Source organism: Phascolarctos cinereus, unplaced genomic scaffold (assembly GCF_003287225.1).
Source record: "Phascolarctos cinereus isolate Bilbo 61053 unplaced genomic scaffold, phaCin_HiC Scaffold_5;HRSCAF=322, whole genome shotgun sequence".
Lineage (NCBI taxonomy): Eukaryota > Metazoa > Chordata > Mammalia > Diprotodontia > Phascolarctidae > Phascolarctos > Phascolarctos cinereus.
The window spans coordinates 265,828,544-265,843,571 of NW_027555958.1; the positions used below are offsets into that span (position 1 = coordinate 265,828,544).

The 15,028-nt window shown below is 37.8% G+C and overlaps 1 protein-coding gene across 12 annotated transcripts in view; it reads left to right on the forward strand.

Annotated features, from left to right (window-relative positions):
• TNRC6C (trinucleotide repeat containing adaptor 6C) overlaps positions 1-15,028 on the forward strand; it is a 241,136-nt gene that overhangs the window by 147,180 nt on the left and 78,928 nt on the right. For all 12 annotated transcript variants that reach the window (XM_020965929.2, XM_020965932.2, XM_020965930.2 and 9 more), the window contains one exon: positions 3,423-6,026. In XM_020965929.2, the coding sequence (XP_020821588.2) occupies positions 3,423-6,026 (2,604 nt within the window). The remainder of the gene's footprint in view (positions 1-3,422; positions 6,027-15,028) is intronic.

Genomic DNA, 15,028 nt, shown 5'->3' on the forward strand with positions numbered 1-15,028 from the left:
TATAAGTATTGCCAAATAACTTAAACTATCTTGGTCTCAGTGTCGTTTCTGTAAAATGAAAATGTTAATTTAGATCATTTCTAAGACCTCTAGGTTTAACATTCTGAGATTCCAATTCAGGTTTGTGTATATCCCATTTATCAGTGTTAGACCAGTAAATTCCATTTAATTAAGGTACGTATAAGGAGTAGTCATCCCACTAGGACTATAAGAAGCTCTTGATTCACCCTTTGTGTTTGACCACTAGTAGGCCATGATGTACTAATGATCCAGGAGGATCTTCCAGTATCACATTAACTATATATACCCTAATCAAAAATCATAAATAGTTGCTTGCCTTCAAGGAACTTACAACATGCACATAAATATGTATGTACAAGATACATACAGAGCACATACAAGATAACAATATCAGTATCTGTTACCTAGCTGCTCTAGCAACTGGGGATAGTGAAAGGGAGGGGGGATATAAGGAAAGGCCTCTAGCAATTGGCATTTGGGCTGAATCTTGGAAAAAGCCTTGTAAATAGAAAACAGCATTTAGTAGAAGTTGTATGGCTGTTGCTAGGACAAAGTGGGTCATTTTGATGAATAAGCTTGCTTTTATTTGTATCCTTAGCACTTAGCGTAGTGCCTGGCACATAATAAGTGCTTAATAAATTCTTTATCTATCTTACAATAAAAACCACAGTGTTTAGAATATCAGTAAGCCAAGCAGTCTTACTTACATTTTTCCTTGATGTGACCCCTGGTATAGCTGCACTTAAGCAATGACTTACTGGAATATTAGAGAAGATTAAAGTGTATAGAATTACTTAGAATAAGTTTGGGGATTTTAATACAGCCAAGTTTTTGATTAGTGTGAATGATGAATTCTCTAGAAGGATTAAATATGTTTGTATTTGCATTATTAAGATATATAATTATGTGAAATGTTATCATTGGTTGCATACCTAGGGAAATATGCTTTTGGAGTTCAAATAATGTAACCACTTCTGGAAGGATTCATTATTTCCACTTAATGAGACCTAACTATATTGTCTTATAGACTAAACAATTACTAATCACAATTACTAATTATGGCAGATAAAAGTAATAAAAACTTTGTTGAGTAGCTCTGGGTATGCATCCATCTTAAAGATACCAATATCACTTAATATTTTTAAACATAGATCTTGAATACAATCACAAATATTAAGTGTTTAATGTATTCAAGAGGCAGCTGCTGGCACAGTAGAGCTGGGCCTGGAGTTCAAATGTGGCCTCAGACTTTTAGTAACTATGTGATCCTGGGCAAGTCATATAACTTCTGTTTGCCTTGGTTTCCTCAACTGTAAAATGAAGATAACAACATCACCTACCTCGAAGGGTTGTTACAAGGATCAAATAAGATAATATTTGTAAAGCACCAGTGCTTATTCCCTTTTTCTTCTCTTCAAGGCACTCTTCAAGGATACAGAGGTAAAAAGGAGCCCCTGCCCTGAGGGATTTTTGGTAATTGATTGATGTCTGATAATTAACAATTAACCAGAAAAACCAAAGAACTGTCATACAACCTGAGAAATGTAATATGAAATGAGGAAAAAAAAATTTGACCTGATATGTGATTTTATTTATTCAGGAAATCCCCTCAACCAGTGCAGATCTGTAGTTGCTCTGCAACGTATGATCTTTCCGAGTTGTCAAAGGCCCTGAAAGGTTCACCGTGACTTATGTAGAGTCGCACAACCATCATAGACAGGATTGGAATTTGTCTTCCTAACTCTGAGACCAGTATTACATCCATTATGCAACACTGCTTTTCAATACAGAAATTAGTAGTCTTAAGTTACATGTTGTAGGGAACAGGCATATGATCAGGATGTAGGACAAGTCTAGAAGACTTTCTGTAAGAAATTTACAGCAATCCCAAAGAGATCATACAAGTGGGGAAAGGACCCACATGTGCAAAAATAATTTATTGCATCTCTTTTTGTGATGGCAAAGAATTGGAAATTGACAGGATGCCCATCAATTGGGGAATGACTGAACAAGTTGTGGTGTATGAATGTAATGGAATACTATTGTGCTATAAGAAATGATGAGCAGGTGGACTTCAGAAAAACATGGAAAAACTTGTATGGACCGATGCTGAGTGAAGTGAGCAGAACCAGGAGAATGTTGTACACGTGTAATGACTAATGTTGATAGACTTAGCTCTTCTCAGTAATGCAAGGATCTCCAAAGGTCTCATGATGGAAAATCCAAAGAAAGAACTATGGGGTTTGAATGCAGATTGAAGCATACTATTTGCTACTTTTTTTCTTCTGTTTCGTTTTGTTTTGTTTTCTCTGTCTTGTGGTTCCTCCTATTGGTTTTAATTCTTCCTTACAACATCATTAATGTGAAAATATGATTAATATGAATGTGTGTATATATATATATATAGCATACATCAGATTACATGCCATCTTGGGGAGGGGGGATGGGGAGGGAGGGGGACAAAAATTTAAAACTCAAAAACTTATGGAAGTGATTGTTGATAAATCAAAATAAATTAATTTTTAAAAAGAGATTTATAGCATTGGTTTTCAACCTAAGGGCCATAGACCTAGAGTCTGTGGAGTTACTGCAAGGGATCTATCATCTGACTCATTAACAATAAACAAACTTGGGACAGCAAAGTGGCACAGTGAATAGAACTCTGGCCTTGGAGTCAGGAGGACCTGAGTTCAAATCCAGATTCAGACACTTAAAACTTGCTAGCTATGTGACCCTGGGCAAGTCACTTAGCTCCGATTGCCTCACCAAAAAAGCAAAAAATAAAAAAATAAACAAACTCACCCTCTATAGACTGAATAATATCTCTCGTATATTATTTTACAAATTTATATAAGTACTGTTGAATATGGTAAAATACATATTCATTTGAAAGACTGAATTCATAGTACACTAGTCAGGAGTCAGGAAGATCTAAGTTCAAATGTGACCTCAGATACTTGCTAGCTTTGTGATCCTTGGCAAGTCACTTAACCTCTGTTTGCCTCAGTTTCTTAATCGGTAAAATGAGGATAATAATAGCACCTACCATCAGAAGTTTTTGTGAAGATTAAATGGGATAATAATTGTAAAGCACTTAGCATAGTACCTGGCATGATGTAAATGCTATATAAACATTTGCTGTTATCATGGTAACTTTTTATCATGTTTTTCTCTGTGATTACAAGTAGAATAAACTACTACTATGGGGAAGGAAGGTCATAAATTTTTTTCCTTTTTTCCTTTAAAAAACCTTTAACTTAGGTTAAAAACTAATGATATATAGTATTTGTCAATAATTAAAAATCTAAATATCAGAAATTCAGAAGTCCCCTCAACAAAAAAGTTGGTTCGCTGGCTTTATCGAAAAAGCCTAATTTTGAATCTTATTTAATCTTTTTCAGATCTCAGTCACAGTGGATTGGTAGACCATTATGAAAATTCCCACTGGGGACAGCAGCCTACTTTTAGAAGTGAAGCCAACTGCACCTGGGATAAAGTGATAATAGATAGGACTGACAAGGAGGCGTGGCCTTCCATTACAGTAACTGAGACTGAATCTGCTTCAGAATGTACTACAGACATTGACTCTGCCTCCAACTGTGGCCCAGAGAACAGTAGCATGGCTACAGGGAGTGCCCACAGCAACTTCACTGGACATACAAAGAAAAATAATGGCAATAATGGCGCAAATGGAGCACTCGTCCAAAGCACTTCTAATCAGAGTGCCCTTGGAGCAGGTGGAGCAAATGGTAATGGAAATTCATCTAGAGTGTGGGGTGTGACCACAGGCTCCAACTCTAATCTAGCTCACTGCTCTATCAGTGGTGGGGATGGAAAAATGGACAACATGATTGGAGATAGTAGAAGTCAGAACTGCTGGGGTACTTCCAACTCAAATGCAGGCATTAATCTTAACCTAAATCCTAATGCCAACCCAGCTGCCTGGCCTGTACTTGGACATGAAGGAACTGTGGCAACAGGCAACCCTTCCAGTATTTGCAGTCCAGTCGGTGCCATAGGTCAAAATATGGGCAACCAGAATGGGAACCCAACAGGCACTTTAGGTGCTTGGGGAAACTTGCTGCCTCAAGAGAGCACAGAACCACAAACGTCCACTTCTCAGAATGTGTCTTTCAGCGTACAACCTCAGAACCTTAACACTGATGGACCAAATAACACTAACCCTATGAACTCTTCACCAAACTCTATCAATGCAATGCAGACAAATGGACTGCCGAATTGGGGAATGGCTGTTGGTATAGGGGCCATCATCCCACCCCACCTGCAAGGCCTTCCTGGTGCTAATGGATCATCAGTTTCTCAAGTCAGTGGGGGCAGTGGTGAAGGAATTAGCAGTTCAGTATGGGGAATGTCCCCAGGTAATCCTGCCACAGGAAATAATAATTCTGGGTTCAGTCAGGGGAATGGAGACACTGTGAACTCAGCATTAAGTGCTAAACAAAATGGATCCAGCAGGATAGATCCAGCTGTGCAGAAGGAAGGGAATGGAGCAAATGCATGGGATTCAGGGCCTCCTGCTAGTCCTGGAGTTCTCGCCTGGGGAAGGGGCAGTGGCAGCAATGGTGTTGGTAATATGCATTCTGGAGCTTGGGGCCACCCCAGCCGTAGCACCTCAAGTGCTGTGAATGGGGAATGGGGAAAGCCCCCAAACCAGCATTCCAATAATGACATCAATGGGAAAGGAACAATAGGGTGGGATAACCCTAGTGTTACCAACCAGAATCCTGCCATACAACAGGGCAATGAACAACTGAACTCTTGGGCCAAAGCTGGCACATCTGGCACTACAACAAGTGAAGGAAGTAATGACAGTTCTGGAAGTCAAAATGAAGGAAGCACTGGGAGGGAAGGAGCTGGAGAGAGCCGACGGAGAGATAAAGGAATTATAGACCAAGGGCAAGTCCAGTTGCCAAGGAATGACCTTGACCCAAGAGTACTGTCCAATACTGGTTGGGGACAGACTCCTGTAAAGCAAAACACTGCCTGGGAATTTGAGGAGTCCCCTAGGTCTGAGCGAAAAAATGACAATGGGACAGAGGCCTGGGGTTGTGCAACTACTCAGCCTTCAAACTCAGGGGGGAAGAATGATGGGTCCATCATGAACAGTACAAATACCTCTTCAGTATCTGGGTGGGTCAACTCATCCTCTGCTGCTGTTCCAGCAAGTACAGGTTGGGGAGACAACAACAACAAGGCACCAAATGGCCTCGGGGGTTGGGGGGACTCAATAAGCTCTACTGCTGTCAATAATGCTGCTGCCAAAAGTGGCCATGCTTGGAGTGGGACTGTAAATCAGGGGGACAAATCACCTACCTGGGGTGAACCTCAGAAACCCAAATCTCAAAACTGGGGAGATGGACAAAAGTCCAATCCAGGCTGGACTTCAGGGGGCGGAGATTGGACAGATTCATCATCTGTCCTTGGAAATTTGAGTGATGGAAAAAAGAATGGATCAGGATGGGATGCTGACAATAATAGATCAGGTTCTGGTTGGAATGATACAAGATCTGGGACCAGTGGATGGGGTAGTGGCACAAATGCTAAGGTTAATCCAGGTACAAATTGGGGGGAATCTTTAAAGCCTGGTCCCCAGCAAAACTGGTCGAATAAACCCCAAGACAACAATGTGAGTAACTGGGGAGGAGCTGCTTCTGTTAAACAGACTGGATCAGGATGGGTTGGTGGGCCAGTACCAGCCAAACAGAAGGACATTAGTGAGGCTACAGGTTGGGAAGAACCTTCTCCCCCTTCTATTCGACGTAAGATGGAAATTGATGATGGTACCTCAGCTTGGGGTGACCCAAGCAACTACAACAATAAAACTGTAAACATGTGGGATAGAAACAATCCTGTAATCCAGAGCAGTACCACAACCAATACCACTACCACCACCACCACCACCAATAGCAACACAAACATGGTTGAAAATCTACCATCACACCAGTCGAGCACTCAGCTCAATCGATCTCCGCTGCTTGGTCCAGGTATGAAGAATGTTTTATACTCTCTGAAAATAGAAAATATTTTCCATCTCAGTACATATAGTATGCATGTACAAATATAGTGTGATAAGTGTTAAAAGGCATTCAGTTACCTTCTTGTAGGTACAAAGAATTGCAGTGGCTCTTATAAAAGTTTACCAACCAACAAGGTAATTCAGTAGAACAGAACTCCCCAGCTGGTAGTATCTAGCTGACTAGTTTATAGGGCCTACCCTACAGCTGTCATTTCCCCTAACCCTCTGTAGTTATAATAAGTCTTTTGAAAAACACGGAGTAGATCCTTTCAACTAAAGGTTAAGGACATCACCACAGTAAAAGATTTCATTTGTGTAATTTTAGTGTCAGTTTACAGATATCTTTTTGTTGTTGTTGTTCAAATAAACTAGCCACAGAAAAATTACATGGATTTTATACAACTAGGCGTTACTTTTTGACTCTGGAAATAAAAGTCACGTTAATGGTAGCAGAGCCTCTAGTATAGCTGGATTTTTTTTTCTAGAATTCTCCTATATCATGGGATATTTTCCATGATTTAGAACATTGGTGTCAAACTCAAATAGAAAACATCATGTTATCTATTATCTATTTACATTTATTTGTTTTGTTAAACATTTCCCAATTTTAATCTGATTTCAGCAGCACTCAGCTACTTTGCTGCAATGTATTTGATACCTCTTATCTAGAAAACTAGTCGGTCATAGAAATTACCAAGGTGGCCATGCTTATCTCAGTAAGAAAAATAGATTCCCTTTTATTCAGGAATAACAGCAAAGATTTTGAAGAGAAAAGAGTAAAATAATAATACTTTACATTTAATTGATTCTCAACAATGACTATAAAAAGGTTTGTAATAAGTCACGAAGAAGTTACGATTTTCCTTAAGTCACAAAGCTAATAATGGATCAAATAAGATTATGAAAAGCGTTTTATGAACCTTAAAATGCTATATAAATATGTCTTATTGTTTAATTGTCATAGTCCAGTGCTCTATATCACCTTACCTCTTTTTCTCTAGGCCATGTAGAAAATATCATATAGTTTTTTTCTTATTGTATATATCTGAAAGTTTCTTACCACAAGAAAATAAAGTGCCAACAAAAACATTTCAGATGAGAGAACTGTTTGAGGTTTTTTTGTTTGTTTTACAAGGAAAATGAGTGTTCTTAAAGAGAATTTAGTTCTGTAGTCATTTTTTGAAAATATTCGTACTAGTCTGTATACTGTGATTAACATTTTAATCTTAGTGGATCTACTACATTCATTTGTCCTGAACAGCACAGGTAGGACAATCAGACTAAAATTTTAGAAATGTAAACTAAAAGAGACTTTGTTAAATTATGTTATGTTATAAGAAATGGCATTATGGCACTGCAAAAAAATCAATTTGCTTTGTATTTAAATTATACAGTGTCATTTTCATTGTGAAATTCCCATGTCTTGTAACTCCTTTGAGATAGGACACTATAGTTAGTAGCAGGTGGCAGTGGATTTCATTAATCTCCTGGCACTTACAAGAAGATTTTCCGTGAGACTAAGCACTAGTATCAGTAATTGAGCTCTTTACAGCTACTACAGGGACTCAGCAAGTCCTAACTTGAATCACTACAGAGTTGTTTGACAAAGCTCTTAACTTGGTCCTCCTGATGGGATGAGGTCCTATAACTCACTCTATATGCCTTTTTTTAAAAAATGCCTGGTTTTATTTATCAATACAGTGATATTTTTGTTTTTCTTTTCATTGATTTTTTAGAATTTCTATTCTTGTGTTTCATTGGGGTTCTTTGATTAGTTGGGTTGCTTTTTTAGTTGCATGTCCAATTTATTTAAATGTTCTTCCAAATGTCATTTTAAATAAAGACTATTTACAGGTCCACAGAAACCCATTAACTTGAGCTCTAATTAATAAAAATATTCATTAGTCACTTGTTTCCTTTCTACTAATTTCTTTCAAGGATGTGCCCTAAACCTTAACCTTCTTTGTGTCATGAATAATCTGGTTGAAGCCTGTATACCCCTTCTCAAAATAATGCTTTTAAATTTGTAAAATACCTAAGATTACCAAGGAAACCAAATTCATTCCAATGCAGTTATCAAAATATTAAGCAAATAAGGTCATGAACCCCAGGTTAAGAATCCCTGATCTAGCTAAAACTGAGTTTTAATCATTTAATCTAGTCTGTTTCAGCACCTAGAGTCACACTCATATTGTTGATTTCTGGAATTCTGTACCCAGCCTAAATTGAGGCTTTGTGCTGAAATTGTTACTCCTAGAAATTGAAGATAAACGAAGAAAAATTGTTGAAGAAACAACCTCGTTTCCAACTTCATTCAACTGAAACTGCGCTCTTCAAAAATTTACCAGTGATGTTTTAATTATCAGATATAATGGCCTATACTCAATCTTCATTCTTATTAGCCTCTCTGCAGCATTTGCCAAAGTTCTCCTGGATACTTTCTCCTCTTTGGCTTTTGTGACAGTTTGAGAATTCTTGGTTCTCCTCCTCTCTGTCTACCTGCTTCTTTGCAATCTCCTTTGCTAGATATTCATACATGTAATGTATGATAACTGTGTCCCCAAAAGCTCTGTCCCAGGCCCTCTTTTCTCTCTATACTAGCTCAGATGATAATCTCATCAGCTTCCATGGGTTCAGATATCTCTATGATCAGTATATCTAGCTCTCATTTTTTCCTGAGCTCCAGTCCCGAAACAGCAACTGCCTGTTGGACATTTCAAACCATAAGTCTCAGAAGTATCTCAAACTCAACGTGTCTAAAACAGAACTCATTTTTGTATGTTTATCCCCAGCAGCTGGCACAGTACTAGTATATAGTAGGTGCTTGATAAATACATATACATATATATATATATATATAGAGAGAGAGAGAGAGAGAGATATCTCTATATATAGATAGATAGATATCTCTATGTATAGAGAGAGATATCTATATATATGTTAGAGAGTGAGAGAGAGAGATTGATTGATCAACAAAGTATTGATTTCCCTTCATGCCCACCCCTCTTCTGAACTTCCCTATTATTCTTGAGGATATCACCAGTCACCCAGTTCACAATCTCAGTGTCTTTCTTAACCACAATTCTCATATAGGACCCAGTCTCTTTGTTCATACAGCCACCACCTTAGTTCAAGCTCTCATCACTTCTCACAATAACTTCCTAATTGGTCTCCCTGCTTCAAATTTCACCCCACTCCAATGCATGCTTCACTCAAGAACCAAAACCACTTTCCTAAAGTACATGTCTGGCCATGTGTCCTGTTCTTCCCGTCTCCCTCCTCCCATCTCCTAGTAAATTCTGGTGTTTCCCTTTTACCTCCTAAAACAAGTATAATTCATCATTTAAAGCTCTTCACAACATGGTTCTTTCCAGTCTTCTTACATTTTAATCCCTTCCTTGAACTTAATGATTGAACCGAGCTAACCGGTTTGCTGTTCACACACATTCTACTGCTCGTTACACCCCCGTGCTTAGAAAGCTCTCTGCTCTTCTGCCTCATCTGGCTTCCTCCAATACTCATCTCAGATTCCAAGAGTACTCTCTCAATTCTTCCAACTGCTAAAGCCTTCCCCTCTAAGGTTATCTCCTGCTGACTCCAGTTACCTTGTATGTACCTATTTACTTGCACAATGTCTCCCCATTAGAATATAAGCTCCTTGAGAACAAGGATTGTTTTTACCTTTCTTTGTATCCCCAGTACTTAGCCCCAGTACCTAGTAGACCAAAGCACTTAATGTTATTATAGCCCAGTTATAGTTCTCCCACATTAGCAAACAGGCTGTTAGTGAGTTCTTTAAGTTATTGCCTATTTATATTCTGAAGACTGAATATGTGTGAGGGCAGGGAGGAGGGAGTTGGAGATCCATGGATTCCTGATTCACACACAACAAAAAGGATTTTTTGGATTTCATTGAGGAATCAAACCAGTAAGCAAGATAATACCATCATGAAATCATAGGTGAGGCTTATCTGGCAAAATTATATCAAAGTAAAATGTTGTTAATATCGTATTGCATCAATATAACTGAAGTATGGTACTACTGATAATAGCTAACATTTATGTAGCACTTATTATGTGCCAGGCACTGTGCTAAGTTCTTTACAATTATTGTCACATTTGATCTTCACAACAACCCTGGGAGGTAAGTGCTGTTATTATATTTTACAGATGAGAAAACTGAGGCAAACAGAAGCTAAAGGGCTTACTCAGACTCACACAGCTAGTAAGTGTCTGAGGCCACATTTGAACCCAGATCTTACTGGTTCCTAGCCCAGTGCCCTACTGCAATACTACTGTCTTAACTACTTACCTGCAATGAGACTTCCAGTTTTTCCCTTTACTAACTAGTTTGTTTGGCTTGTTGGGAATGGCTGAAGCTCAGTTAATAGGTAGCTTATTTCTTCAAAGTCGAATATTTTTCAGTTATTTGCATAATATTATAGGATCAGTTTTTAATTTAGCAGACATTTATTAGCATACTATGTGCAAAACACTGTGCTAGGAGTTGGAGATATGTAGATAAACAATTTTGTCGTTGAGTACATGGGTGGTATGTTCTGATGGAAAAGATATGACATATCTTGTGTACAAAGTAGAATTAAGAGTAAAGTAGAGATGCTAGGTAGGTGGCACAGTGGATAGAGCACCGGCCCTGGAGTCAGGAGGACCTGAGTTCAAATCCGGCCTTAGACACATAATACTTCCTATCTGTATGGCTCTGGTCAAGTCACTTAACCCCAATTGCCTTGCTTAAAAAAAAAAGATGTGGGGATATGAAGATAAAAATAATATAAGAATGTTTTGTCATATTAAATTTGAAGGAAGAAAAAGAAGTCAACAGGCAGAGAAGTAGAAAGAAAGATCTAAGGAGTGGGCGTGAGGAAGGCCTGTGTTGATATATGACAGCAAGCATGTACAGGGGTGAAATCATGCAACAATAGTCACGTGGCTGGAATAAAGCATATATGAATCAGAGAGTAGTTTGAATTAAGGCTGGAAGGATCCATTGCAACCAGGTTGTGAAGAATGTTTAAATATTTCTTTTTTCTTCAAAAAACCAGCTACTTATTTGAGCACAAGATTGACATTAAGGCCTGTATTCAGAATTTTAATTTGTCACCTTCATGAAGGATGTCTTAGAGAGAGAGGCTGAAGGTAGGGAGACTGGTGAGAGAAGGCTCTTACAATAATACAAGCAAGAGATGATAACAACATTGTCAATGAAAAGAAGAGTTAGATTTTGCTAAAGAACAACTGACAGAATGAAGGGTCAAAGATGACTCTGAGGTTTTGAAGCTAGGTAACTGGGAGAATATCAAGAGAAATAGGGACGGATGTCTTGATATAGAAATTATAAAAACTTTGAAGAATTTGATCTAGAAGTGAAGTATTCATATTGGTTTTCTTTTTTCTGAGAGGGAGAGGGAAAAATCCTTTCAAAATATTATTTGGTAACTTACTGTGTTGATTTGAATATGGGCTTTTATAATTCTCTTAATACCATTTCTTTTTTAATGTAAAAGATGGCATGAAAATGACTAAAATATACGAAGTCCTACAGTTATCATGGACATCTTAGAATTAGACCTGGGGCTAACTGACACTTTTGTTTTCTTGAACTGTTTACAGCAGACCAAAGAGCAAAATCTATTTAAAGTGGACACAGCGTTACTATTAAAATTTAAGAGGGGTAGTATGTTCTATGGTACCACAGTAGCTATTCTATAGCATGTGTCCAGAATTCTTCTTACTAGCTGAAGCTGAAAGTTGTACAGTTTCCTATGAACTAACCTGTATCTCTGTCATTCTTTAGGGAAAAGAATATTGCCTAAAATAGAGTTGTCTGCAGGTAGAGTGTTGTAAGATCAGCAAGCCCTAGTTCTGTTGCAATAACAGTTCAGCTGTTCTCATGGCTTAGCTTCAGAGCTAGATCCCATTGACCTGTCCCAGCTAGCAGGCACTATTTTAAGCCTCCTGACTAACTAAAAATAGAAATGCTGCACTATATCTGTTGCAGCTTGTGGGTTTTTATTTTGTTTTGGGGGGGGGGGTTGGGTTTTTTTTTTTTGTAGGGCAAGAGGTTGAAATGAGAGGGAGAAGTAAGGAAAGGAAATTCAGGTGAGCATGTTTATGTACATAAAAATGAGCTTAAATTATTTTCTTTTTCAACACCCAAATGTGGTTTTGATCCTGTTTCTTTAATTACACAAATAATAATAAAAACTATTATTATTGGTATCCTATAGTCAAACTTCCAAAGTAGCAATAATAAACGTCTAATAAAATAGTCATTAATAGATTCAAATAAGATTTAATGCAGTTTTTTTTTTTAATTTCTAATGCCTAATGCTTAGAAGGGACATTAGTCCACCTTCACACACTTTGGATACTTTAATAATGATTGGAACCTATATGTGTGTGACCCTCCTATAAAACCCTTATCTGTGTCCTCTTAGCTATGGGGATCCACCTTTTTGGACTTGTTCTCATCATATGCTTCTTTAATGACATTTGTTATGCTTCCTCTCCTCTCCAGTTTTTTATTTATAATATGACTTCTTAAACTGGATGTCCTCTAGGCATCTCAGCTTAAATTGTCCAAAACAGAAATCATTATCTTTCCTCCAGAACACTCCCTTTTTCCTCACTTTCTTGTTACTGTCAAAGACATCACTCAGGTTGAAAACTTTGGTTTCATCCTCAGCTTCTCACTCTTACCTTACATATTCAGTCTGTTGTCAGATCTTGCCCTATTTTCGTATCTGTACTCATAGCCACCACCTTAGTACAAACCTTTGTCACATTTCATCTTGACAATTAGAGTAGCCTTTTAATTGCTCTCCCTGCCTCAAAATCTCTCCCCATTCCAATCCATCCTTCACTCAACTGCCAAAGTGATTTTCTTAAAGCAAAAGTCTGACTACATCATTATTACCAGCCAGTAAGCTCCAAGAGTTCCTGTTGACTCCAGGATCAAATATAAAGTCCTCTGTTTTATATTTAAAGCCTTCTAACTTTCCATTTTTCTTATACTTTTTCCCTCTCTGGGCACTTTGCAGTCTAGCTTCACTGGCATTATTGGTATTCCTAGCATACAACTCTAGATTTCCTGTGTTCCTTTGTATTAGATGTCAGATCCCACATTCCTGGAATGGAATCCCTCTTCACCACCACCTCTTAACTTCCCTGACTTCCTTCAAGATTCACCTTATATGTGACTGCAGGAAGCCTTTGCCTATCCTCTGTTCTAGTGCCTCCCTTCTGAGATTGTTAATGTTGTTCAATAGTTCAGTCATATATGACTCTTTTGACCCCACATGGGATTTTCTTGGCAAAGATACTGTGGTGGTTTGCCATTTCCTTCTCCAGATTATTTCCCATCTATTCTGTATATATCTTGTATGCACCTAATTAATTTACATATCGTTTCCTTCATCCTTATGGGAGCACCTTGATGGCAAGGACAATGTTTTTGGCGTTCTTGGTATCCCTAATGCTTAGCACAATATTTGGCACACAATAAGCACTTAATAAATGCTTATTGACTGACTAACTGTTGTAACCTACCTTTACTCACCATATACATCTCAGTTATTGTTTGGATAATCCTTATGATATGGCCTTTGGAGTCTTACGTATTCCATGACTGGTAGCCATACACCAATGGAAGAAGCTTTCCCCAAAGGAGACACTCTCTCTCTTGGCTCCAGGCATTTTTTCTGACAATCCCCTATGCATGGAATGCTCTTCTGCCTCATCTTCTATCTTCTGGCTTCTATTTCATACATTCTGTAATGATTTTGAGTGTAATTTCTTGACTGTTCTTGGTGAAAAGTTTATCATTTAAAGAAAAAAATCATTACAGGTTTTTTTTTCCTCCATGCATTGTTCTCCTGGCTTTATCCTTCATATACCCTAGGGATAACAAAACTTGGATCTTTAAAACTTTTTTCCCTCTGCTGCATCTCCTATGGCACATTAGTACTGATAATCTTATAAAACCCTTCTAAATGATATTTTACAAGCAAGTTTATATTCTAAACCATTTCTTCCTTTGGTTTTCATGTAACTGTGCTTGGCAAGGAAATCAAATATTTGTTATTGGAAGTTGTTTCTTTTTATAATCAATGTCAGTGATTATTCCTCTATCCATTTTCTTTGAAGCTGGAAGGAACTGTAATGGCTTGTTTCTACAGGTCAAGTTAGAGTTACTTTCAGTGTATTCTGTACCTTTTTCTTCATATTATTTTTATTGTTTTGTACATTTTTATTTCTTTTTTACAAGTTGATGGTCTGACCTATGCACAGCTAATTCAGAAATAACTCCCATGTACATTATAGTCATAGTCATTTCCTTTTGTTAAAAATAAAATCATTTTCTTGTTTTATTACTTAGTATATGTGCACTCTTTGAATATTTATAATGTAGGCAAGAGACTTCTGTAATTTTACAGAATTTTGGTCTCATTTCTTATTCCTGAGATATGTTTTCCAGCATATTCTTCCCTATAATCACCAAAGTCTTTAATCAGATTTTTCATATAATTTATTTACCTCTTTGTGCAGCAGATGCTGGCAATCAAAAAGTATTTTCTTCGTTGTATTTCTGCTAATGTTCGTCATGAGCCACTGCAATAGATGTCTACCCTCCTGCTCAGAGTAAACGTAAAGGCTCCGTAGGACATCTCTCTTCACAGTCCCTCTCACAAGAAATGCAGAGGTCTATTCATATCTGCCATGATTAGGAATGCAAAGATTTATATCTTTCTGTTCCTGAAATGGTTTCCATGTCCTCTATTTCTCAGGATACTGCCCTGGAATCTAATGCTTCTCTTTCCTGGTTCACTATATTGGTGCTGCAGCTTACCTCTCTATTACTACCATGCTGAGACCAGGGCAAAGCCTCTTTTGTTGAACTGTACCCAGACTATACCCAGAACCTCCAATGCCTCACAAAACTTGCCTCTC